The 25,065-nt window shown below is 45.9% G+C and overlaps 2 protein-coding genes and 1 pseudogene across 9 annotated transcripts in view; 2 read left to right on the forward strand and 1 right to left on the reverse strand.

Annotated features, from left to right (window-relative positions):
• The window catches only part of LOC105463760 (RNA binding motif protein 10), a 41,558-nt gene extending 20,047 nt beyond the window's left edge, over nt 1-21,511 (reverse strand). For 4 of the 8 annotated variants that reach the window (XM_011711091.2, XM_011711084.2, XM_011711060.2 and 1 more), the window contains exons 1-2: nt 21,379-21,511; nt 19,032-19,173 (exon numbers count right to left, since the gene is read on the reverse strand). In XM_011711091.2, coding sequence (XP_011709393.1) covers nt 19,032-19,048 — 17 coding nt within the window. In that variant the 5' untranslated portion in view covers nt 19,049-19,173; nt 21,379-21,511. Of the gene's footprint in view, nt 1-19,031; nt 19,174-21,347 lie in introns of all 8 variants that reach the window. The other 4 variants (XM_011711074.2, XM_011711066.2, XM_011711040.2 and 1 more) reach the window with 1 other exon arrangement.
• Nucleotides 8,970-9,858, forward strand: LOC105464078 (inositol-tetrakisphosphate 1-kinase pseudogene; annotated as a pseudogene).
• A 491-nt stretch (nt 21,512-22,002) lies between the features above and the next one.
• LOC105463793 (NADH:ubiquinone oxidoreductase subunit B11) lies at nt 22,003-24,650 on the forward strand. The gene is made up of 3 exons (XM_011711099.2): nt 22,003-22,407; nt 24,123-24,253; nt 24,426-24,650. Exons 1-3 carry the CDS (start codon nt 22,003-22,005, stop codon nt 24,547-24,549), a joined length of 660 nt encoding a protein of 219 aa, XP_011709401.1. The 3' UTR covers nt 24,550-24,650.
• Nucleotides 24,651-25,065: the final 415 nt, after the last annotated feature.

The following is a 25,065-nucleotide window of genomic DNA, read 5'->3' on the forward strand; positions in this document are numbered from 1 at the left end:
TGACAGAGTGAGACTCCATCTCAAGAGAAAGATGATAATTAAAACTACATTGGATAGACTGTTTTAAAATAAACTTTATTTTACTTATGACAAGGTCTCGGTCTGCTGCCCAGGCTGAGTGCAGTAGTGCAACTATAGCTTACTGTAGCCTCTACCTCCTGGGCTTAAGCAATCCTCCCATCTCAGCCCCAACTAGCTGGGACTACAGGAATGCACCACCACATCCAGCTAATTTTCAAATTTTTTATAGATACAGGATCTCACTGTGTTGCCCAGCATGATCTTGAACTTTTGGACTAAAGTGATCCTCTCGCCTCAGTCTCCCAAAGTGCTGAGATTACAGACGTGAGCCACTGCACATGGCCTAAAATAAACTTAAAATTTTAATTTCTGTATATTTTTTCTAGATTTTTTTTTTATTGTGGTAAAATATACATTTACCATTTAACCATCCTTTTATTTTATTTTATTTTTTTTTGAGATGGAGTCTTGCTCTGTCACCCAGGCTGGAGTGCAGTGGCACAATCTCGGTTCGCTGCAACCTCTGCCTCCCAGGTTCAAGCGATTCTTTTTTTTTTTTTGGTGACGAGTTTTGCTCTGTTGTCCAGGCTGGAGTGCAGTGGCACAATCTCAGCTCATTGCAGCCTCGGCCTCCCGAGTAGCTAGGACTATAGGCGTGTACCACCACGCCCGGATAATTTTTGTATTTTCAGTAGAGACAGGGTTTCACTACGTTGGTCAGGCTGGTCTCGAACTCCTGACCTCGTGATCCGCCTGCCTCGGCCTCCCAAAATAATGGGATTACAGGCGTGAGCCACTGTGCCTGGCCTCAAGCAATTCTTGTGCCTCAACCTCCCGAGTAGCTGGGACTACACGTGTGTGCCACCATGCCTAGCTAATTTTTGTATTTTTAGTAGAGATGGGGTTTCACCATGTTGGCCAGGCTGGTCTCGAACACCTGACTTCAGGTCATCCACCTGCCTTGGCCTCCCAAAGTGCTGGGATTACAGGTGTGAGCCACTGCGCCCAGACTTTTTTTTTTGTTTGAGACAAGTTTCACTCTTGTTGACCAGGCTGGAGTCCAATGGCGCAATCTCGGCTCACCGCAACCTCCACCTCCCGGGTTCAAGCGATTCTCCTGCCTCAGCCTCCCGAGTAGCTGGGATTACAGACCTGCACCACCACTGGCTAATTTTGTATTTTTAGTAGAGACAGGGTTTCTCCATATTGGTCAGGCTGGTCTCGAACTCCTGACCTCAGGTGATCCACCTGTATCAGCCTCCCAAAGTGCTGGGATTACAGGCATGAGCCACCGCGCCCAGCCAACCATTCTTAATTATCTAATTCAGTGGCATTAAGTATACTAACAATGTTATGCAATCATCACCTTTTCCAGGAATTTTTCATCATCCCAAACAAAACCTTTGTACCAATTAAACAATTCTCACCCCACCCCACAGCCTCCATTCTACTTTCTGTCTCAATGAATTTGCCTATTCTAGGTACTTCATATAACTGGAATCATATAATATTTGTCCCTATGTGTCTAGCTTATTTCACCTGGCATGTTTTCAAGGTTCATCCACAAGGCAATATGTTAGAATTTCCTTCCTTTGTATGGCAGAATAATACTCTTCTACTGTAGTATGCACACATCACATTTTGTTCATTCATCTCTTTATACACAGATGGGTTGCTTCCACCCCTTTGTTATTTTGGACATTGTGAATAATGCTGCTATGAATACTGGTGTCCAAGTATCTGTTTGAATTATTTCTTTCAATTCTTTTGGGTATGTACCTAGGAGTGGAATTGCTGGATCACATGGTAATCCTATGTTTAACTTTTTCTGGAACTGCCAAACTGTTTTCCACAGCAGCTGTACCATTTTACATTACATTTTACATTACATACAACCCAGTGTTGCACAAGGGTTCCAATTTCCCCACATCCTTACCAACACTTGTTATTTTGCATCTTTTCATGTGCTTACTGGCCATTTGTATATCTTTATTGGAGAAATGTCTATTCAAGTCCTTTGCCCATTTTTTTTTTGTTTTGTTTTGAGATGGAGTCCGACTCTGTCACCCAGGTTGGAGTGCAGTGGCATGATCTCAGCTCACTGCAACCTCCGCCTCCCAGGTTCAGCTTCCCGAGTAGCTGTGATTACAGGCGCCTGCCACCACACCCGGCTGATGTTTTGTATTTTTAGTAGAGACAGGGGTTTCACCATGTTGGTCAGGCTGGTCATGAACCCTTTGCCCATTTTTAAATTGGGTAATTTTGTTGTTGTAAGAGTTCTTATATTCTGGATGTTAATCCCTTACCAGGTATATGATTTACAAATATGTTTTCCCATTGTGGGTTGTCTTTTCACTTTCTTGATAGTGTCTTTGGAAGTACAAAAGTTTCTCATCTCTTGTTGTTGTTACTAGCAGTCCCTGAACTAGAATAGGTTCAGAGAAACTTCCAAAAGTTTCTAATCTTGGCCAGGCATGGTGGACTCACACCTGTAATCCCAGCACTTTGGGAGGCCAAGACGGGCGGATCACATGAACCCAAGAGTTTGAGACCAGCCTGGGCAACATAGCGGAACCTCATTGCTATAAAACAAATAAAAATAAACAAAAGTTTCTAATTTTGATGAAGTCAAACTTCTTATTTTGAAATAATTTTACATGTACAGAAAAGTTCAAAGAATCCCTGTATACCCTTCACCCAGCTTCCCCTAATATTAACAAAACTAGGGCAAATTTGTCAAAACTAAGGAATTAACTAAACTACAGATTATATTAGGATTCCACCAATTTTCTCGCTAATACCCTTTTTCTGATCCAAGATTTAATCCTAAATATCACATTACATGTAGTTGTCACATTCCCTCAGTCTCCTCTGGCCTGTGAAGGTTTATCAGTCTGTCCTTGTTTGTTTTTAACAACCTTAACAGTTTTGAACAGCACTGGCCAGGTATTTTGTAGAATGCCCTTTAACTGGTTTTGTTTGATGTGTTCTGATGATTAGACTTGAGATTATGGATTTTTTTTTTTTTTTTTTGGAGAAGCATACAACAGAAGGGAGATAGTGAGATGCCCTTCTGATCATATCACAAAAGAGAGTACATGATAACAACATGACTTATCTCTGGTGATGTTAACCATGATCACCTAGTTAAGGTGGTGTCTGCCAGGTTTCTTCCCTGTAAAATTTCTCTATTTCTCTTTCCATACTCTATTCTTTTTTTTTTCTTTTTTTTGAGATGGAGTCTCGCTCTGTTGCCAGGCTGGAGTACAGTGGCACCATCTCAGCTCACTGCAACCTCTGACTCCCGGGTTCAAGCAATTCTCCTGCTTCAGTCTCCCGAGTAGCTGGGACTACAGGCACCCGCTACCACCCCCAGCCAATTTTTGCGTTTTTAGTAGAGATGGGGTTTCACCATGTTGGCCAGGCTGGCCTCAATCTCCTGACCTCACAAACCACCCCCCTCGCCCTCCCAAAGTGCTGGGATTAAGGCATAAGCCACCGCGCCCGGCCTCCATACTCTATTCTTTAGAGGTGAGTCTCCCAAGACCAGCCCAGTCAAAAGGAGGGTAATTGTGTTCTACCTCCTGGAGGGAGTATCTACATTATTTGGAATTACATAAAAATTATTATTTATAATAACTATTAAATACTATATTGTACTATACAATAATCACTATTATTTAGAATTCTTCTGTAAGGAAGATTTGATAGAACATTTTTATTTTAACAGATTTACAACAGTCCAATGTTTGAAAACAAACAGCAAGGCTGTGTGGAAAACAGGCACTTTCATATTGCTGGTAGGAGTTAAAAATGGAATAATACTTATGGAGGAGAATTTTGCAACAGCTGACAAAACTAAAAATCTACATACCCTTTGACCCACAGTTCTACTTCTGGGAATTTAAAGTATACATATACTTGCACATGTACAAAAAAGTTACTGTAGCACTGTTTAAAAAAACAAAGGATAGGCTGGGGGCAGCGACTCACGCCTGTAATCTCAGTACTATGAGAGGCCAAGGTGGGCGGATCACGAGGTCAGGAGATGGAGACCAGTCTGGCCAACGTGGTGAAACCCCGTCTCTACAAAAAATACAAAAATTAGCTGGGTGTGGTGGCGCGTGCCTGTAATCCCAGCTACTCAGGAGGCTGAGGCAGGAGAATCTCTCGAACCCAGGAAGCGAAGATTGCAGTGAGCTGAGATCGCGCCATTGCACTACAGCCTGGCAACAGAGTGAGACTCCGTCTCCAAACAAACAAACAAAATAAAAAAACAAAGGATAAGCCAGGGGCAGTGGGTCATGCCCCTAATCCCAGCACTTTGGGAGGATGAGGTGGACGGATCGCTTGAGCCCGGGAGTTCAAGACCAGCCTGGGTGACATAGCAAAACCTCATATCTACAAAAAAATACAAAAATTAGTTAGGCATGGTGGTGTGTGTTTGTATCCCCAGCTACTTGGGAGGCTGAGGCAGGAGAATCACTTGAGGCCAGGAGGTCAAGGATGCAGTGAGCCATGATCGCACCACTGTACCTGGGTGACAAAGCCAGACCCCTCTGTCTCTCTCTCTTTCTCAAAAAAACAAAAACAAAAACAAAAAACATCATAAAGGTAAATGAATTAAAACATGAATAGACAGATCAGTGACATAGAATCTACAGCATACAAAAACACACATGGAAGTTCAGTATAAGCCAAAGGTTATATTTCAAACTAACAAGGGGAAAATGAATTAGTCAATAAATAATAGTTACAATAAATATCTGGCCTAGGGATCAGCAAACTATAGCCAGTGGACCAAATCCGGTCTCCTTAAATAAAGTTTTAGTAAAGGCCAGGTGTAGTGGCTCACATATGTAATCCCAGTACTTTGGAAGGCCAAGGCAGGAGTAACCCTTGAGTTCCAGACCCAGCCTGGGTAACACAATAGTCAGACCTTATCTCTACTAGAAAAAGAAAAGAAAAGAAAAAAAAAAAAAAGAAGAAGAAGAAAGAAAGAAAAAAAGAAATTAGCAGTGTGTGAGGCTGAGGTAGGAGAATCCCCTGAGCCAGGGAGACAGAGGCTGCAGTGAGCTCTGATCGCGTCACTGCACTCCAGCCAGTCAGGGCAACACAGCGAGATCCTGTTTCAAAAAATAAATTAATTAAATAAATAAAGTTTTACTGGAACACAGCTATATTCATTCATTCATTCATAAATTGTCCGTGACTGCTTTCAGTTTAGTTGCAACAGAGATGGTCTTGCAATGCAATGCCAAAAATATTTACCATCTGATCCTTTACAGAAAAGTGTTGCCTACTAAGAAAACAAAGTTGTTTACTTCTTATGCCAGATAAACTCTGGATGGGTGAAAACTTAAATCCCCAAATAGAAACCATAAAAATATTAAAGAAATCTCTCTCTCCAAAAAAAAAAAAAAAAAAAAAAAAAAAAAAAAATCTCAAAACTGCTTTCTCCCATGGCTGAACTAGTTTGCATTCCCACCAATAGTATATAAGCATTCTTTTCTTTGCAGCTTCACCAATTTTTTTTTTTTTTTACTTTTTAATAATTGTCATCTGACTGGAATGAGATGGTGTCTCATTGTGGTTTTGATTTGCATTTCTCTGATGATTAGTGATGATAAGCATTTTTTCATGTTTGTTGTCCACCTGTATGTTATCCTTTGAGAAGTATCTGTTCATGTTCTTTGCCCATTTTTTAACTGGAACTTTTGCTTTTTGCTTGTTGATTTAACTTCCTTGTAGATTCTAGATATTAGACCTTTTTCAGATGCGTAGTTTGTGAACGTTTTCTCCCATTCTCTAGGCTGTCCATTTACTCTGTTGGTAGTTTCTGTTGTTGTGCAGAAGCTCTTTAATTAGGTCCAACTTGTCAATTTTTGGTTTTGTTGCAACTGCTTTTGGGGGCTTAGCCATAAATTCTTTGTCAAACCCTGTATCAAGAAGGGCATTTCTTAGGTTTTCTTCTAGGATTTTTTTTTTTTTTTAGGCAGAGTTTCACTCTTGTTGCCCAGGCTGAAGTGCAATGGTGCAATCTTGGCTCACCGCAGGTTCAAGTGATTCCCAGGTTCAAGTGATTCTCCTGCCTGAGCCTCCCAAGCAGCTGGGATTACAGGCATGCACCACCATGCCTGGCTAATTCTGTATTTTTAGTAGAGACAAGATTTCTCCATGTTGGTTAGGCTTGTCTTGAACTCTCAGCCTCCCAAAGTGCTGGGATTACAGGCATGAGTCACCGCACCTGGCCTTCTAGGACTTTTATAGTCTGAAGTCTTACATTTAAATCTTTTTTTTTTTTTTTTTTTTTGAGACGGAGTCTCGCTCTGTCACCCAGGCTGGAGTGCAGTGGCTGGATCTCAGCTCACTGCAAGCTCCGCCTCCCGGGTTCACGCCATTCTCCTGCCTCAGCCTCCCGAGTAGCTGGGACTACAGGCGCCCGCCACCTCGCCCGGCTAGTTTTTTGTATTTTTTAGTAGAGACGGGGTTTCACCGTGTTAACCAGGATGGTCTCGATCTCCTGACCTCGTGATCCGCCCGTCTCGGCCTCCCAAAGTGCTGGGATTACAGGCTTGAGCCACCGCGCCCGGCCTTAAATCTTTAATCTATCTTAATTTTTGTATATGGTGAGAGGTAAGGGTCCGGTTTCATTCTTCTGAATATGGCTAGCCACCTATCCCAGCACCACTTATTGAACAGGGAGTCCTTTCCCTCTTGCTTACTTTTGTTGATTTTGTCAAAGATCAGATGGTTCTATGTGTGCGGGTTTATTTCTGCATTCTCTACTCTGTTCCACTGGTTTATGTGTCTGTTTTTGCACAGGACCATGCTATTTTGATTACTGTAGCCTTATAGAATAGTTTGAAGTTGGACAATGTGATGCCTCTGGCTTTGTTCTTTTTGCTTAGGATTGCTTTGGCTATTCGACCCAGTAATCTTGCTACTGGGTATATACCCAAAGGAAAATAATTCATTCTATCACATGCACCCATATGTTCAATGCGGCACTTTTTTTCTTTTCTTTTTCTTTTGAGACGGAGTTTCGCTCTTGTTGCCCAGGTTGGAGTGCCATGGTGCAATCTTGGCTTACTGCAACCTCCACCTCCTGGTTCAAAAGGTTCTCCTGCCTCAGCCTTCCAAGTAGCTGTGATTACAGGCACACGCCACAACGCCTGGCTAATTTTGTATTTTTAGTAGAGATGGCATTTCTCCATGTTGGTCAGGCTGGTCTTGAACTACCAACCTCAGGTGATCCGCCCACCTTGGCCTCCCAAAGTGCTGAGATTACTAGCATGGGCCACTGCGCCTGGCCGTTGCAGCACTATTCACAACAGCAAGGACATGGAATCTGCCTGAATGCCAATCAATACTGGAAAAGATAAAGAAAAATGTGGTACATATACACCATGGAATACTATGCAGCCATAAAAAAGACAAAATCATGTCTGTCACAGTCATATGGATGGAGCAGGAGGTTGTTATCCTAAGCCACCTACCACAAAAACAGAAAACCAAGTACTGCATGTTCTCACTTACAAATGGGAGTTAAATGTTGAATGTACATGAATGTAAATATTGGAACATCAGACATTGGGGATCACTAGACCGGGAAGGTGGGAAGGTGGGCATGGGCTGAAGGACCATCTGTTGGGAACTAAGCTTACTGCTTGAGTGATGGGATCAACAGGGCCTCAGGCTTCAGTGTCACGCAATTTACTCATGTAAAAAACCTGTACGGGTCAGGTGCGGTGGCTCATGCCTGTAATCCTAGCACTTTGGGAGGCCGAGGGGGCAGGATCATTGAGGTCAGGAGTTTGAGACCAGCCTGGGCAACATGGTGAAACTGTCTCTACTAAAAAATACCAAAATTAGCTGGGTGTGGTGGTGCACACCTGTAGTCCCAGCTACTGTGCAGGTTGAGGGACAAGAATTGCTTGAACCAGGGAGGCAGAGGTTACAGTGAGCCGATCGCCCTACTGCACTCCAGCCTGGGCGACAGAGTGAAACTGCATATGAAAAAAAGAACAACCACCACCTGTATGTGGGCCGCGAGCTCCAGCCGGGGGTCAGGGCCACCCCGGCCTGGGGCAGGGGCGGGGAGGGGGATGGTAGAGAATGTGACACCAGGTGGCCCTAATCCCACACCCCAGCCCTTTCCACATCCCTGCCACCAGGGGGTACCCGCATACTCCCAGTGCTCACTGGCCAACAGACTCGGCTTATGGGCGATTTCCTCAGGACCCAGGCTCCTTGCCCAAGGAGGAAGATGGCAGACCTTTCTGAAAGGGAAGAAAGTTGGCTACTGGCTGCGTGAGAAGAAAATCAAGAAGCTCAATTTCCAGGCCTTGGCGGAGCTGTGCAGGAAGCGAGGGACAGAAGTGCAGCTGAGGCCAGGAGCGGCGGCTCACGCCTATAATCCCAGCACTTTGGGAGGCCGAGGCGGGTGGATCACCTGAGGTCGAGAGTTCGAGACCAGCCTGGCCAACATGGTGAAACTCTGTCTCTACTAAAAATAGAAAAATTAGCCATGCCCAGTGGCAAGCGCCTGTAATCCCAGCTACTCGGGAGGCTGAGGGAGGAGAATCGCTTGAACCCAGGGGGCAGAGGTTACAAGGAGCCGAGATCACGCCACTGCACTTCAGCCTGGGCGACAGAGTGAGCCTCATCTCAAAAAAATAAAAAATAAAAAAAAAGAAGTCATGCAGCTGAACCTCAGCCAGCCGCCAACTGAGGAACAGGGACCCCTGGAATTCATCATTCACAAGTTGACCAGTGTCATCCTTGAAGCCGACCAGAATGACAGCCAGTCCCTGGAGCTGGTGCACAGGTTTCAGGAGTACATCGATGCCCACCCTGAAACCATCGTCCTGGACTCCTCCCCTGCCATCAGAACCCTGCTTGACCGCTCCAAGTCCTGCAAGCTCATCTGGAAGATTGAGGTCTACATGGAAGATAGCAGGATCTACTCACTGCCCTTCATGGAGGGGCCTGTGCGGGGATGACACCATGTGGCTACTGGAGAAGAATGGCCTGGCTTTCCTGTTTATTTGCAAAACCAGACTGGCTCACAGCACCAACTCTCACAAGATGGCTATTGCATTCAATCAGGAGAGCCTGAACGGCATCCAGTCACCCTGTGTGGTCTAGAATTTCATCAACCACAACACCGTTCTGTACAAGGTGTTCATGGTCGGCGAGTCCTACACTGTGGTCCAGAGACCCTTGCTCAAGAACTCCACGGACACAATGTGACCGCGAATCCATCTTCCTCAATAGCCACGAGGAGTCAAAGCCGGAGTCATCATTGGTCCTGACGGAGGTGGACAAGATTGAGGGGTCTGGTCTGTTCAAGAGCAGCCGAGCAAAAAGATCATCTGGGAACTCCCCCAGGCCCTGTGGCAGGTGCTGGGAATATTGCTGCTCGGCACCGACATCATCATCAACAACCAGATGGGGCAGCATGCCGTCATCGACATCAGCGCCTTCACAGGCTACAAGGGTGTGAGCGAGTTCTTCAAAGACCTCCGGAACCACATCACCACCATTTTGCAAGACCAGAGCACAGCCACAGCAGCCATGGGGGATGTGGCCCTGCTGAGGCACAGCAAGCTCCTGGCTAAGCCGGTGGGCAGCCTAGCAGGCGAGCAGACATGCAGCGCCAGCCCCGGCTGCTGCAGCAGCATGATGGGCCAGGACGCACCCTGGAAGGCCAACGCCTATGCAGGTGGTACCTCCAAGCTGCCGCACCCAAGACTTGGCTGCACTGCTAGCATGTCGCCCAGCTTCTAGCAGCACTGCGTGGCCTCCCTGGCCAACAAGACCTCCTCCCAGTAGCCATGGAGCCAAGATCCAGAGGGGTGGCATGGGGCATACCCGCTGGGCTAGCAGCTCCCAACGGCACTGCTACTACTGAGAATCCCCAATGATCTGACTATTCTTTTTCTTAACTTTTAACCTGATTTTCTGACGTCATGATCTAAATGAGGGTTGAGGGAAGATGGAAGAGAACATCAAATAGTCCAGCGTTGGGGAAAAGGGCCATCCCACCTGATTCCTGCTGTGCAGACTTCTTCACTGAGTTAAAAAAACAAAACAAAACAAAACAAAACCTGTATGTGCATCCTTTAATCTATAATAAAAGTTGAACTTTAAAAAAAAGAAAATAAATATTAGAAAGAAATCATAAGAAAAAAATGTATCTTTTAAAGAGTGGGGTAGGTCTTCCTCAGCAAGCCACATCCCAGCAGTCATAAAAGGAAAATGAATAAATCTGGCTTTGTAAAAATTATAAATCTCTATAGAGTGTAAAAAATACGAGAAACTTAGAAATAAATATGTAATAAAGCAAGTATGGTAAAACGTTCATAGTAGAATCTAGTGGGCCGGGCATGGTGGCTCACGCCTGTAATCCCAGCACTTTGGGAGGCCGAGGCAGGCGGATCACCTGAGGTCAGGAGTTTGAGACCAGCCTGACCAACATGGAGAAACCCCGTCTCTACTAAAAATACAAAATTAGCCAAGTGTGGTGGCGCATGCCTGTAATCCTAGCAACTTGGGAGGCTGAGGCAGGAGAATCACTTGAACCCGGGAGGTGGAAGTTGCTGTGAGGTGAGATTGTGCCATTGCACTCCAGCCTGGGCAGTAAGAGTGAAACTTCATCTCAAAAAAAAAAAAAAAGAAGAGGAAAAAAAAAGAATCTAGTGGATGGGTATATATGGTGTTCATTGTAAAATTCTTTAAACTTTGCTACATGCTTGAAATTTCACACTAAAATATGGAAAACACCATAAAGATAAGTAACAAATGTGGCAAATATCCATTAAACATGTTTCCAAACATTTTGGTTGATTTCCTTTTTTTTTTTTTTTTTTTCAAATTCCACCTCAAGTTTATTTTTAAGGATTAGTTGAGCAAGTTTGGAGTTAGAAGTGAGAGAATCGTGTTTAAAGGAAAGGGTAGGTCATCCACAGAACAGCGTTCGGTCATTACGAAAAAAAAAATACTTCTTGCTTTTATAGTACCATCTTCCTCCATTAGGCCTACCTGCATACTATGCTTCATCAACTCTAAGATCACCTCACAACTGTACCATTATTTTAGGCACCACTAAAAGACAATGTATGGCTAACAAAACTATGACAAACCATTGATAATATATCCAGATTTCAGATATGTTACAGTGCATCTTAGTTGATGAAACAAAAATATACAAAACATGAGACACAGTAAAAATGAAAACTACCACTTCATTATACCTTTTCACAAGCAAATAGTGCTCAAAAATGTGAACAGCCAGACACAGTAGCCCACACATGCAATCCCAGATACTCTGGAGACTGAGGCAGAGGATCACTTGAGCCCAGGAGTTTGAGACCAGCTTGGGAAACACGGCGAGACCCCACAGAAAAAATTAAAGCCAGATGTTATGGCACACACCTGTAGTTCCAGCTACTGGGGAAGCTGAGGCAGGAGGGACGGCTTGAACCCAGGAACTGGAGGATGCAGTGAGCTATGATCACACCACTGGACACTGTCTCTTTAAAAAAATGTGGATTTCCATTTTTTTAAACAATTACTTGTTCATGTATTCATTCAAGAAATATTAACCCAACATTTGCTATACGATAAGTACTGTTCTAGGTGATAGGGATACTGCTGTGAACAAAATGAAGTCACTGTTCCAATGAACTCAGCTTGGAACCCAAATTGTTTCCTTTTTTCTTGAGATGGAGTCTCACTCTGTCGCCCAGGCTAGAGTGCAGTGGCACGATCTCAGCTTACTGCAACCTCCACCTCCTGGGTTCAAGCAATTCTCCTGCCTCAGCCTCCCGAGTAGCTGTGATTACAGGCGCCCACCACCACGCCCAGCTAATTTTTTATATTTTTAGTAGAGATGGGGTTTCACCATGTTGGCCAGGGTGGTCTCAAACTCCTGACCTCATGATTCACCTGCCTCCGCCTCCCAAAGTGCTGGGATTACAGGCGTGAGCCACAGCACCTGGCCCCAAATTGTTTCCTTACAGTAAATGCCTGGAGAAGAAATCACTGTTAGTGGTATGAGTAGTTTTAAGGTTCTTGATACAATCGATTTGAACTGTAGTCATCAAAATTCAAGAACTGGGGCCAGCACAGTGGCTCACGCCTGTAATCCCAGCACTTCAGGAGGCTGAGGCGAGTGGATCACCTGAGGTAGGGAGTTCGAGACCAGCCTGGCAAACATGGTGAAACTCTGTCACTACTAAAATACAAAAATTAGCCGGGCGTGGTGGTGGGCGCCTGTAATTCCTGCTACTGAGGAGGCTGAGGCACAAGAATCCCTTGAGCCTGGAAAGCAGAGGTTGCAGTGAGCCAAGATCATGCCACTGCACTCCAGCCTGGAAGACAGAGTGAGACTATCTCCAAAAACAAAAACAAAAAAAAGGAAAAAAAAAAATCAAGAACTGAACAGATACGAATAAATTTATAAATTTTCAGATGAAATTATCCTGAACTCTCTTGACATCCAATATCCAAACTAAATAAATTCAGGTATTGAACTCTTGCTATCTAAACTCAGGAAGGGAACATATTTGGATAGAAAGGAATACTTTTAATTGGCCACCAGAGCACTCTGAACAAACACCTTCCAAAGGCATACCCCTTTTATAAAGCATTTCTAGGATGCTGGACTGAATCGTCATATATGAGGATCTTCACAAAATGAGTATTTCTAGAAAATATAAAATGCTAAAATTGGCAGAAGAGATGAAATGGTAATCAAAAACCAGCTCATCAGATGATTTTACATTTTTTGAGACAGGGTCTCACTCTGTCACTGAGGCTGGAGTGCAGTGGCATGATCACGGCTTACCACAGCCTCAACCTCACAGGCTCAGGTGATCCTCCTGCCTCAGCCTCCTGAGTAGCTAGAACTATAGGCACCTGCCACCATGCCCAGTTAATTTTTGTATTTTTTGTAGAGACAGAGTTTTGCCATGTTGCCCAGGATGGTTTCAAACTCCTGGGTTCAAGTGATCCAACTGCCTTGGCCCACTGCGCCCAGCCTCCAGATGCTTTTAAAGGTAAGTTCTACCAAGTTTTTCAAGGTACAGATAATTCTTCTACAAGTTTCTCCAATAAAGAGAGAATAACAAAGGCTGCCCAACTCATGTCATAAGGCTACCTTGATTCCAATGCCAGATAAATACTGAAAATAAAATTATTGGACTACTTCACTGATAAATACAGGTGTAGATATCCTAGATGATACAACAGCTAATAAAATCTAACAAGGTTTTAAAAATATACATAAATCACTAACATTTCTGCCAAAAACTCATGAGTAAGCATAAAAAAATCCAAACTGAGAGACATTCTACAAAACAACTAACCTTAAAACATGCTTTCAATATAATCCATAGGTTCAGGAAAAAAAAATGACAAGGTCATAAAAGACAAAGATAGAATAACTGTTTCAGATTAAAGGAGACAAGGAGCTCAATGCAATACATGATCTTGGACAGGATCCTGGGTTGGGGAAAACCGCTATAAAGGACATTACTGAGAAGAGTGATAACATCTGAATATGGGCTTTATATACGATAAAAGTACTATATAATTGTTAAATGTCCTGATATTGATAAGTATATTGTGGTTATGGAAGAGAACACCTTTGTTCTTAGGACATACATGCTGCCAGACTTAAAAGGTCATGTCAGACTGGACGCGGTGGCTCACGCCTGTAATTCCAACACTTTGGGAGGCTGAGGCGGGCGGATCACCTGAAGTCGGGAGTTTGAGACCAGCCTGGGCAACATGGAAAAACTCTGTCTCTACTAAAAATACAAAATTAGCCGGGCGTGGTGGTGCATGCCTGTAATCTCAGCTACTTGGGAGACTGAGGCAGGAGAATTGCTTGAACCCAGGAGGCAGAGGTTGCAGTGGGCCGAGATTGCACCATTGCACTCCAGCCTGGGCAACAAGAGTGAAACTCTGACTCAAAAAAAAAAAAAAAAAGGCATGTCTGCCACCAACTCAAACGATTAAAAAAAAAATTGTGTGTGCATGTGTGTGTGTGTCTATGTAAAGATACAGCGCTATAGGGTGGGCCAGGTGCGGCAGCTCACGCCTGTAATTCCAGCACTTTGGGAGGCTGAGGCAGGCAGATCACCTGAGGTCAGGAGATCGAGACCAACCTGACCAACATGGTGAAACCTCGTCTCTACTAAAAATACAAAAATTAGCCAAGCGTAGTGGCGGGCGCCTGTAATCCCAGCTACTTGGGAGGCTGAGGCAGGAGAATCACTTGAACCCGGGAGGTGGAGGTTGCAGTGAGCCAAGATCACGCCATTGCACTCCAGCCTGGGCGAAAGAGTGAGATTCTGTCTCAAAAAAAAAAAAAAAAAAAGGATATAGAGTGATAGAGCAAATGTGGCAAAATACTTACAAAAAGTAATTCTGACTAGAGGATATATGGGAATTCATTATACTTCTTCTTGCAACCTTTCTGTAAATTTGAGATATTTTCAAAGTAAGAAGTCATAAACATAAACATACATACCATGATCAAGTGGGGTATAGCTCAAGAATGCCAAGGATACAATTTAATGCAATTTATGAAATTTTTATTTATTTTTTTGATATGGAATCTCGCTGTTGCCCAGGATGGAGTGCAGTGGCACGATCTCAGCTTACTGCAACCTCCACCTCCCAGGTTCAAGCGATTCTCATGTCTCAGTCTCCCCAGTAGCTGGGGTTACAGGCATGCATCACCACGCCTGGCTGATTTTTGTATTTTTAGTAGAAATGAGATTTCACCATGTTGGCCAGGCTGGTCTTGAACTCCTGGCCTGAAGCGATCCACCCACCTTGGCCTCCCAAAGTGCTGTGATCCACCACCATGCCAGGCCACAATTTATGAAATTAATGGACAAGGGGAGAAAAAAAGCACAGGATTTTGAAGTTTAATACTTATTTATGGTCAATCTTAGCAAACGAACATCAGATAATTTTCTTGATTTATTAAAGGATACATTCTAAAAACTTACTGCATGCATCATACTTAATGGAGAAACTTTAGACACATTCCCTTTCATTCCTCCCCCTTCTTCCTACTGTCTCAACTGCCATGTGCTGAGGATGGCTACACAGAAGGGGCTGCCTGTCAGCCCTAGATTAATTGCTCTTCTGCAGACTGCCTTTGTAGGAAAGAAAAGTAAACTATCTTGTCTAAGCCATTATTCTTTGGATTTTCTGCCACAACTAGCCAAAGTAAATCTTAATTTGTGCACCCAGAATCACTTATACTATTTAATATAGTACTAAAAGTCCTGGACAATGCTATAAATGAAGAAAAATAAATAAGTGACAGGATAGATTTGCATACAATATGACCAACTACTTAGAAAGAACATCAGAATCAACAATGAAGTATTAGAAATAACAAGGGCATACAGCAGGGGTAACTTACAGAAATCAACAGCTTTCCTCTACCCCAGCAAATACCAGCATGAAAAATATTTTTCAAAAAATAAGATAATGGCCTGTAATCCCAGAACTTTGGGAGGCCAAGGTGGGTGGATTGCTGGAGCTCAGGAGTTCAAGATCAGCCTTGGCAACATGGCAAACTCCGTCTCAACAAAAAATTAGCTGGGTGTGGTGGCAAGTGCCTACAGTCCTAGCTACTTGGAAGGCTGAGGTAGGAAGATCACCTGAGCCTGTGGAGGTCACCACTGCACTCCAGCTTGGGTGACAGAGCAAGACCAAGTCTCGAGAAAAAGAAAAAGATAATGAAAGTGACTGAAGTACCTAGGGATTACTTTAAAAAAGAATACATAAGACTTGTATTTCTATTTATGAAAATGAAAGCTTTTTATGCTCTTCACATAAATTTCAAAATATTCTCTACACAGGTCTTAGATGAGATGACTACTTACAAAGATGATTTTCCCCAAATTAATAGAGAAGTTCAGTGCAATATCTATCAAAATTCTTGTTGTTGTTGAGGAGCTTTGATAACTTTTGATATAGAATAAAGCCCCACGAATGATTAAATCAACTTTGAAAAATAAGTGCAAAGGCGCTATTAAGACATTCTATAAAGCCATAATAATAAAAACAGTAAGGTGCTGGCACAAGAATGTGTAAATAGACCAGCGGAACAAATTACATCGCTCAAGACGAATCCATGTACATGAGGGAACCTGAAATCAGATGCGGTACCACAGATCAATAAAGAAAGAATGGACTACTTAGGAGGTGGTACTGGAAAAACTGCCTACTATATGGAAGAAAATAAAACCGGAGCCTACCTTATGCCATATTCAAGAGTGGAATCTAGATGGATTAAAGATCTGAATGCAAAAGGTAAAAACTATACATTAGGCTGGGCGCGGTGGCCCACGCCTGTAATCCCAGCACTTTGGGAGGCCAAGGCGGGCGGATCACAAGGTCAGGAGATTGAGACCATCCTGGCTAACATGGTGAAACTCCGTCTCTAATAAAAATACAAAAAATTAGCCGGGTTTGGTGGTGGGCGCCTGTAGTCCCAGCTACTTGGGAGGCTGAGGCAGGAGGATGGCGTGAACCCGGGAGGCGGAGTTTGCAGTGAGCTGAGATCCGGCCACTGCACTCCAGCCTGGGTGACAGAGAGAGACCCCGTCTCAAAAAACAAACAAACAAAAACAACTATACATTAAAAGGTAAGGCAAAAAAGGTGATGTTGGGCAAGGCGCGGTGGCTCACGCCTGTAATCCCAACACTTTGGGAGGCCAAGGCAGGTGGATCACCTGAGGTCAGGAGTTCAAGACCAGCCTGACCAACATGGAGAAACCCCATCTCTACTAAAAATACAAAAAATTAGCTGGGCGTGGTGGTGCATGCCTGTAATCCCAGCTACTTGGGAGGCTGAGGCAGGAGAATCTCTCGAACCCAGGAGGTGGAGGTTGCGGTGAGCCGAGATTGTGCCACTGCATTCCAGCCTGGGCAACAAGAGTGAAACTCTGTCTCCAAAAAAAAAAAAAAAAAAAAAAGTGATGTCAGCACATCAAAATTAACAACAGGCATCTACTCTTCGGGGAATTATTAAGTAAAATGCAGTAGACATGCCCCATGATGCCCTTGCCAGCAACTGGAAACAAAGCAGTAACATACACACGGCAATACAGACAGATGTCAAAAATACAGCACTGTGCTGGGTGCAGTGGCTCATGCCCGTAATCTCAGCACTTTGGGAGGATCACGTGAGGTCAAGAGTTCGAGACCAGCCTGACCAACATGGAGAAACCCCATCTCTACTAAATATACAAAATTAGTCGGGCATGGTGGTGCACGCCTGTAATCCCAGCTACTTGGGAGGCTGAGGCAGGAGAATTACTTGAACCTCGGAGACAGAGATTGCAGTGAGCCGAGATTGTGCCATTGTACTCCAGCCTGGGTGACAAGAGTGAAACTCCGTCTCAAAATAAACAAACAACAACAACAAAAAAACAGCACTGTTGGCCAGTTACAGTGGCTCATGCCTTTAATCTCAGCACTTTGGGAGGCCAAGGCAGGAGAATTGCCTGAGCCCAGGAGTTTGAGACCAGCCTGGGCAACATAGAGACACCCTGTCTCAAAACAAAAAACAAAAAACAAAAAAAAATCCCACTCTAAGTAATACAAAGTTCAGGAAACAAAATGAAAACTGTGGCACTATGCCATGTGTGTCAACTGAAAACACAGTCGCTCAAAACAACACTTCATATTTCCATTTTCTATGAAAATGTATCTATATGATACATTTATATATGTATGTATATTTATATGATACATGTATCTATATGATACATTTGTATATGTATGTATATTTATATGACACATGTATCTATGATACATTTATATGAAAACAATGTATATAATAAATTTGATACATTTTCTATGATATGTATCATAGAAGGATACATATCAAACTCACAGAGCAGCTGCCCACAGAGGTGCGAATTGGGAATAAAATGAAAAAATAAACGTGGCAAGAGGAAGCCTTGTGCTGACCTATGACAAAAACCTACCTTGAACTGGAAAGTATGATGAATTCAAACCTCTGCACTTGAGGGCTTTTAAAAGTCAATGGATTTACTTGGTAATAAAGTTTGAACAAAGTATGTATGTCAGCTACTCAAATTCAGAAATGGCCACAGTGCACTTCTAGTGAATACCATCCAAAATCAAATGTCTTTCAAAAAACATTTCTAATGAAAGCCAAGACTGAATAACACTAGGTGATGACCTTATCTCAAATTTGGGCTCACTTTTCAGAAAACAAAATATTACAATTCTACATTTTTAAAAGGGGTGGTGGTAGAAGAAACCCTTTGTAAGACATTTTAAAAATTATTTTCTCTTTTTATGAAGCTATCGACTCTTGAGTCTTAATAGAGGCTTTCTGGGAGAGTTAAGTCTGCTTTTCTAGGCAATCTTCAAGTGTCATGGCTGGGTTACCTGCCTCGGAATCACCTGGATGGCAAGGGATCACTGAATTTTACTCAGGATTTCTGTATTTTACCCAGTGTTCTGGCTATTCCTTGTTCATAGCAGAGCTGAAGAAATAACTATCTGAGAGTATCCATTCCAAGCAAGTATCATGCCAACTGTAGCCCATACTGTCCCTGGAATCTCCCACTATCTAACCTGACTTGTTCCCTAGTGGTACTGGGCAAATCCTGACTCTGATGGTGCCATTCCCACCCATCCCTCATACCCCAGGCTATAGCCCCAACCTCAACCTCCCACCTGTTAACTGCATAGCCTCACTGCGACACCATGAGTACTGAGAAGGATACAATCTCATGTCTCATTCATCACTGCACTCTCAGAGCCCAGCACAAGTCCTGGCTCACAACAGGTGCCAAATACCTGTCTGCTGAAAAGAAACTCCTCATCTGCTATTGCTGTTTCCTCTACCCAGAAGCCCCAACCTAGCACCTTCTTGGATCAATTCTCACATAGAGGCAAGCCTAGGCTGTTTGGGAGGCTGGGAACGGGTAACTCACCGTCTTTCATACTCCATGTCCTGATAGGGCCTTCGGGGGCTGCTGGGGCCCCTCCTCAGCCGCTGGCTCCGTTTCACTTCCCAGCCACCCCCGCTGCTGCTACCATGATCTGCCAGCCTGGGTGATGCTTCCTGCAGGGACTCTGCGGAGAATAGAGGGAAAAAAGGGGTCAAAACAGTTGGGACAGAGAAGGCCTCCTTGAGAAACCCTCGTTGTCAAGGCTCTTTGCCGCCCCTTAGCCCAGGGACATTGTCTTCTAGCTCCCAGCACTCCTGTGCATCACAGTGTGAAGGTAGCCCCTACTTGGCCTGCTCCTCCCTTTCCCCGAAAACATGAGGCTAGAGCCCACTGCCTTAAAAAACAGCAAAGACGGCCGGGCGCGGTGGCTCAAGCCTGTAATCCCAGTACTTTGGGAGGCCGAGACGGGTGGATCACTAGGTCAGAAGATCGAGACCATCCTGGTTAACACGGTGAAACCCCGTCTCTACTAAAAAATACAAAAAACTAGCCGGGCGAGGTGGCGGGCGCCTGTAGTCCCAGCTACTCGGGAGGCTGAGGCAGGAGAATGGCCCGAACCCGGGAGGCGGAGCTTGCAGTGAGCTGAGATCCGGCCACTGCACTCCAGCCTGGGCGACAGAGCGAGACTCCGTCTCAAAAAAAAAAAATAAAAATAAAAATAAAGAAAACAGCAAAGACTTCAGCAGACAAGGGGCATCTTGCAGAGAGACCTGGCGGGGCCACCCACGGTGTGATCAGGGCTTTGCCACCTAAGACAGGTAGACAAATTCAAGCCTGGGGCTGCATCCCAGGGTGGCCCTACGGATACTCTCAGGGCTGAAAGTCTTGCCTGAGATTCAGCACATCAGGCAAGACTTCACAACAATGGGGGCCCCAGGCACCCACCAGGCTCCTTCCATGGGCCCCAAGGGACCATCTCATCCTCCCAACAAGCTGCTGGCTGTCCCCTATAAGGCAGCAAAAGACCATGAAAGGTTCTTGGGGGTGTGTATGAAGGGGCTAACTTGGCAACGAGACAGCTGCTACCTCCCTGGGCTCCTGGCCAACACAGCCTTGGCCCTCACACAGCAACTGGCTCAGCCCTGAGCCCTGTCTCCTATGTGCAGCCAGGTCCCAAGGTGATTCCCTCCCCAGGGCTCAAGCCCGTTTTCCAGAGGCAAAAGGGGCCCTTTTGGAGGCTGTTCTGAACCACCGTGCTCTTCTACTGGGATGGAGCAGCAGCCACTTCATCCAACCCTCAGGGCTGTGGTGAGAACTCAAGGAGTCCTGAGAACCCTGTGACCCAGCCAGAGGTCAGGATGAATCCCAGATCTTCAGGCTCCACCCTCTGAACAGGAATCAGGTAAAGCCAGGCAAAAATAGCACCTGCCCAACACTAGGTTGCTGCCACGCCTTTGCTCTATGCGCGTGCACATACACACACACAGACACACGCACATTCCAACTTTCTCTTCCTCCTCAAGCCACAGGGAACCCGAATTACCTGCTCCCAGGTGGGCAAGAGTTAGAATCACACCAGAGGCACTGGCGGCTGAGAGCACAAAAACCCTCAAGAGACTCTGGCAAAGGGGCCAGAGTCACACAGTAACATCCACCACAGCCAAGGGCCAGTCACAGACACGAGCCCCAAATAACTACGGGCCCACATCACAGAAGGAATCCACAGTAAGGACCACAATTACACACTAGGTCCCCTTTCCATGGATGAGCGTCACTCTCACAAACTCCCCAAAAGAAGGGGCAATGAGTCACACACACATTCCCTGCATCCCCCTCCCCACCCAGTAAGTGGGTTAGGGTCAATCACAAGACAGTCGTCCCCCAAGCCCCGCCCCATGGATAAGGATCTGAGTCACAGACACTCTCCCTCAAAGGGTAAAGACCAGAGCCACATCCTCCCTCTGATCCCCCAGGAATAAAGACCAGAACCACAGAATATTTCCCAATGGATCGATAAACACCAGAGTAACACAGAGCAGCATCCCCTCTCCTATGCACAAGTCGCAGACAACCGCTTCCCCACTGATAAACTTCGGTGTAGCCGACACAGTGATCCACAGTAGCCCACTCCCATTCGTCCCTCCCTTCCCCCAACCCGCACGCACCCATCCCATGTCCCAGTCGCGCACGCGCCTTTGCTCACACCAAAAAAAAAAAAAAAAAAAACCACCAAAAAAAAAAAAAAAAAAAAAACCCCTCCCGGGTAGAGACATTGCACGAACCCCTCCGTTCCGCGCATCCCACCGACCCGAAGTCCGCCCTCGCGCCTCCTCTACGTCCCCGCCCCGGGCCCCTTACCTCCGCCCCCACGACCAGCGTCGACGCTCACCTTCTCGGCCCGGGCTGTCAAGGGAGGGCTCCCAGACATCACCTCGGCCCGCCGCCACCTCCTCCAACTCTCCCAGCTCAGCCGGAGCCGGAGCGCGCAACTACCAAGTCCGAGACTGCAGGCAGATCGGGGGGAGGGGAGAAGCGCCAAGCGCGCTGCCCTCCCAAGGAAACTCACTGCCGCCTACTCCCAGCCGGCCAGTCACCAGCTCAAAATGGCGACGACGAGAAGGGAGTCGGCGCTCCGACCACCAACCACCTACTAAGGAAGCGCGCTCTGGCCGGCCCCGGCGATTGGTCACCGCCCGCCAGGGGACAGCCCTGGCCTCCTCTGATTGGCAAGCGCTGGCCACCTCCCCACACCTCCCCACACCCGTGCGAACGCTCCCCTAGTGGAGAAAAGAAGTAGCTATTGGCCAATTCGGCAGGGCCCGCTTTTTAGAAGCTTGATTTCCTTTGAAGATGAAAGACTAGCGGAAGCTCCACCTCTTTCCCCAAAGGGCGAGGGAACTCTGGGCGATTGGCTGGGAACTATATCCACCCAATGTCACCGATTTCTTCCTATCCAGGAAATGAGCAGATCCATCAATAAGAAGTTTCTCAGCCTGGCCGAAAGGGGGAGAGAATGGTTGGCCCCACGAAGCCACGACAACTGGAGGCAAAGAGGGTTGCTCAACGCCCCGCCTCACTGGAAAACAAAATCAGATCTGGGACCTATATAGCGTGGCGGAGGCGGAGCGATAATTGTCGCGCTCTCACCCACTGCAGCTGCGCACAGTCGCATTTCCGTCCCCGCCCCTCAGACCCTGCAGCACCATCTGTCATGGCGGCTGGGCTGTTTGGTTTGAGCGCTCGCCGTCTTTTGGCGGCAGCGGCAACGCGAGGGCTCCCGGCCGCCCGCGTCCGCTGGGAATCTAGCTTCTCCAGGACTGTGGTCGCCCCGTCCGCTGTGGCGAGAAAGCGGGCCCCGGAACCGACCACACAGTGGCAAGAGGACCCAGAACCCGAAGACCAAAACTTGTATGAGAAGGTAAGAGGCGGGGGGGTGGGGGGGGGGACGGAACCCTGAAGGGGTCAATCCGGATCGGCAGGTGGGGCGCTGTAGAGGACGTTCTTAGGCAGTAGAGGCCTGCGCGGCCGGCGAAAGCCTAGAAGACTTGGGAATTTTGCCTATCTTGTGTTCCTCCTTTATCTGTGGATATCCGCGTTCCAGGGCCAGAGGCAGGACTGGTTTTATTTTGCAGACAGAAATCACGCCTCAAGTGGACAGCGCTCAAAACGCATTAGAAGCAATATAGTAGTACAACAACGATAATACTAAACACCGATATGGTACTTGCTCGTTGCTGTCTGTGTTCTTTTTTTTTTAGAGACGAGATCTCGCTCTGTTGCCCAGGCTGGTCTCGAACTCCTGGCTCAAGCGATCCTCCCGCCTCGGCCTCCCAAGGTGCTGGGATTACAGGCAGGAGCCACCGCTCTGGGGCCCATCTGTGTTCTAAACACTTGATGTGCATTAGCTCATCTTATCCTCAAAACAAACCCCATTTCGAGGTAGGCACTATTATTATACTCATCCTACAGATAAGGAAACTGAGGCACAGAGCTGTTAAGTAGATTGCCCTAGCTCACATAACTGAATAAATGGTGGAGGTGGAACTGGTATTTGAATTTAGGGCTACCAGGTCTGCTGTGCTGTATTAATAGCAGACGCTGTGAAATCAGGCAGCACTGACAGTTACCTACCCATGTGACTTTGGTGGCATAAACCCTTGGTGCCTCAGTTTCTTTGTCTGTAAGATGGGAACAGTAATAGGACACCTAAAAAGTAAGACACCCCACCTGCCTCATGTGATTAAATGAGTAAAAATGGTCGGAACAGCAGCTGGCACTTCGTAAGTATGTACTCAGCACTAGAATGTGTTATTATTGCCATGTTTCATCTCACTGAGATTTTGTGAGGTTTGTCTATGTGAAAAGACTGGCACATAGTAAGTACTTCAGCAATACTAATCTCTGGTTAAGGGGCTTGGATGTATAGGATGCTCGTTCATTCTGTAAATATGTATTGAGGGCCTGCTGTGTGCCAGGCTCAGTTCAGAGCCCTGGGGATACAGCAGTGTGGAAATCAGACAAAGCCCATGCTCTCATAGAGCTTACATGATAGTGCAGAAGACAGAAAATAAACACGTAAAATATTAAAAAACAATAATACAGAGTAGTATAATAGATAGTATAATGTGAGAATGTATGATATACAGAGAATGGGGAAGGTGTGCTACTTAGGTAAACATAGGCTAGAAAGAGACAAGGAAGAGAGGATGTGAAGACAAAGTTAGGCAAGGTAAGTGGATAGAGGATGACTTGGGTGTAGGGGGCTATTTCATTAGGTTGAGCCATAAGAAATTGCCAGTATTCAACTATTTGTGACCTATAAAAATAGCAGTTTCCTATGCTTCAACTTTGAAAGACAAGGTAACTAGGGAGTGCCTCCTGAAGGAAGTGGTGATGAATCCAAAATGTTGAATGAGGAGACAGATCCAGCCATGACTAGAGCTGGAAGAAAGGCTTTCCAGGCAAAGACAGCAGCAAGTGCAGTGGTTCTGCGGTGGGAAGGAGCTTGACATATCCCAAGAATGGAAACAGAGGAATTTAGTGAGAGGGGCGAATGGAGACCAAGTTATGCAGGGCCAGAATAAGGCTTTGTGGAGCAGCAGGAAGCCCTCATTGACCTCTCTTTCTCCACAGAACCCAGACTCCCATGGTTATGACAAGGACCCCGTTTTAGACGTCTGGAACATGCGAGTTGTCTTCTTCTTTGGCGTCTCCGTCGTCCTGGTCCTTGGCAGCACCTATGTGGCCTATCTGCCTGACTACAGGTGCATGGGGTGTCCAAGAGCGTGGGATGGGTAGGAGCCCGAGGCAGGGATGGAGGTTGAAGGGGACTCTGCAGGAGTCTTATTCCTGCACCATTGGGAATAGGGAGCTGAGATGAGGGATTGGTGTCAATTGAGGCTCCCTCACGTCTACCCCTGCTATTTGCACTGCCAGGATGAAAGAGTGGTCCCGCCGCGAAGCTGAGAGACTTGTGAAATACCGAGAGGCCAATGGCCTTCCCCTCATAGAATCCAACTACTTCGACCCCAGCAAGATCCAGCTGCCAGAGGATGAGTGACCAGTTGCTGAGTGGGGCTCAAGAAGTACCACCTTCCCCACCTCCTGCCTGCCATTCTGACCTCTTCTCAGAGCACCTAATTAAAGGGGCTGAAAGTCCAACTCGCTAATGTTGATTGTGTTGTGAAGGGGATATGGGGTAGGGGTGTCAGAAGCTTTAAAAGGGCTGCTGCAGCCTTCCCTGGGTGTTCTGGCTATATATTGCTGTGTGACAAACACCTTAAAACTTAGTGGCTTAAGACCACAATTCAGTCTTCTCTTTCATGGCCCTGTGGGTTGACTGGGCCCAGTAAGGTGGCTCTTCTTGGGGTCTCAGGTAGTTGTAGTTAGATGGTGGCTGGGACTGGAGTCATATGAAGGCTCAACTGGGCTGGGTGTCTAAGATGGCTTCTTCACTCACATGTCTGGCACTTCAGTCCTCTTCCATATGGCCTCTCTCCAGCAGAACAGCCTTGACTTTTTTTTTTTTTTTTTTTTTTTTAGACGGAGCCTTGCTCTGTCACCCAGGCTGGAGTAC

Source organism: Macaca nemestrina, chromosome X (genome assembly GCF_043159975.1).
Source record: "Macaca nemestrina isolate mMacNem1 chromosome X, mMacNem.hap1, whole genome shotgun sequence".
In the NCBI taxonomy this organism is placed as follows: domain Eukaryota; kingdom Metazoa; phylum Chordata; class Mammalia; order Primates; family Cercopithecidae; genus Macaca; species Macaca nemestrina.

Coding starts and splice junctions, on each gene's coding strand:
- LOC105463793 (XM_011711099.2), top strand. CDS start 22,003: ATGGTTGGCCCCACGAAGCCACGACAACTGGAGGCAAAGAGGGTTGCT. Junction 22,408..24,122: donor ACCAAAACTTGTATGAGAAG/GTAAGAGGCGGG, acceptor CTTTCTCCACAG/AACCCAGACTCCCATGGTTA. Junction 24,254..24,425: donor GCCTATCTGCCTGACTACAG/GTGCATGGGGTG, acceptor TTGCACTGCCAG/GATGAAAGAGTGGTCCCGCC.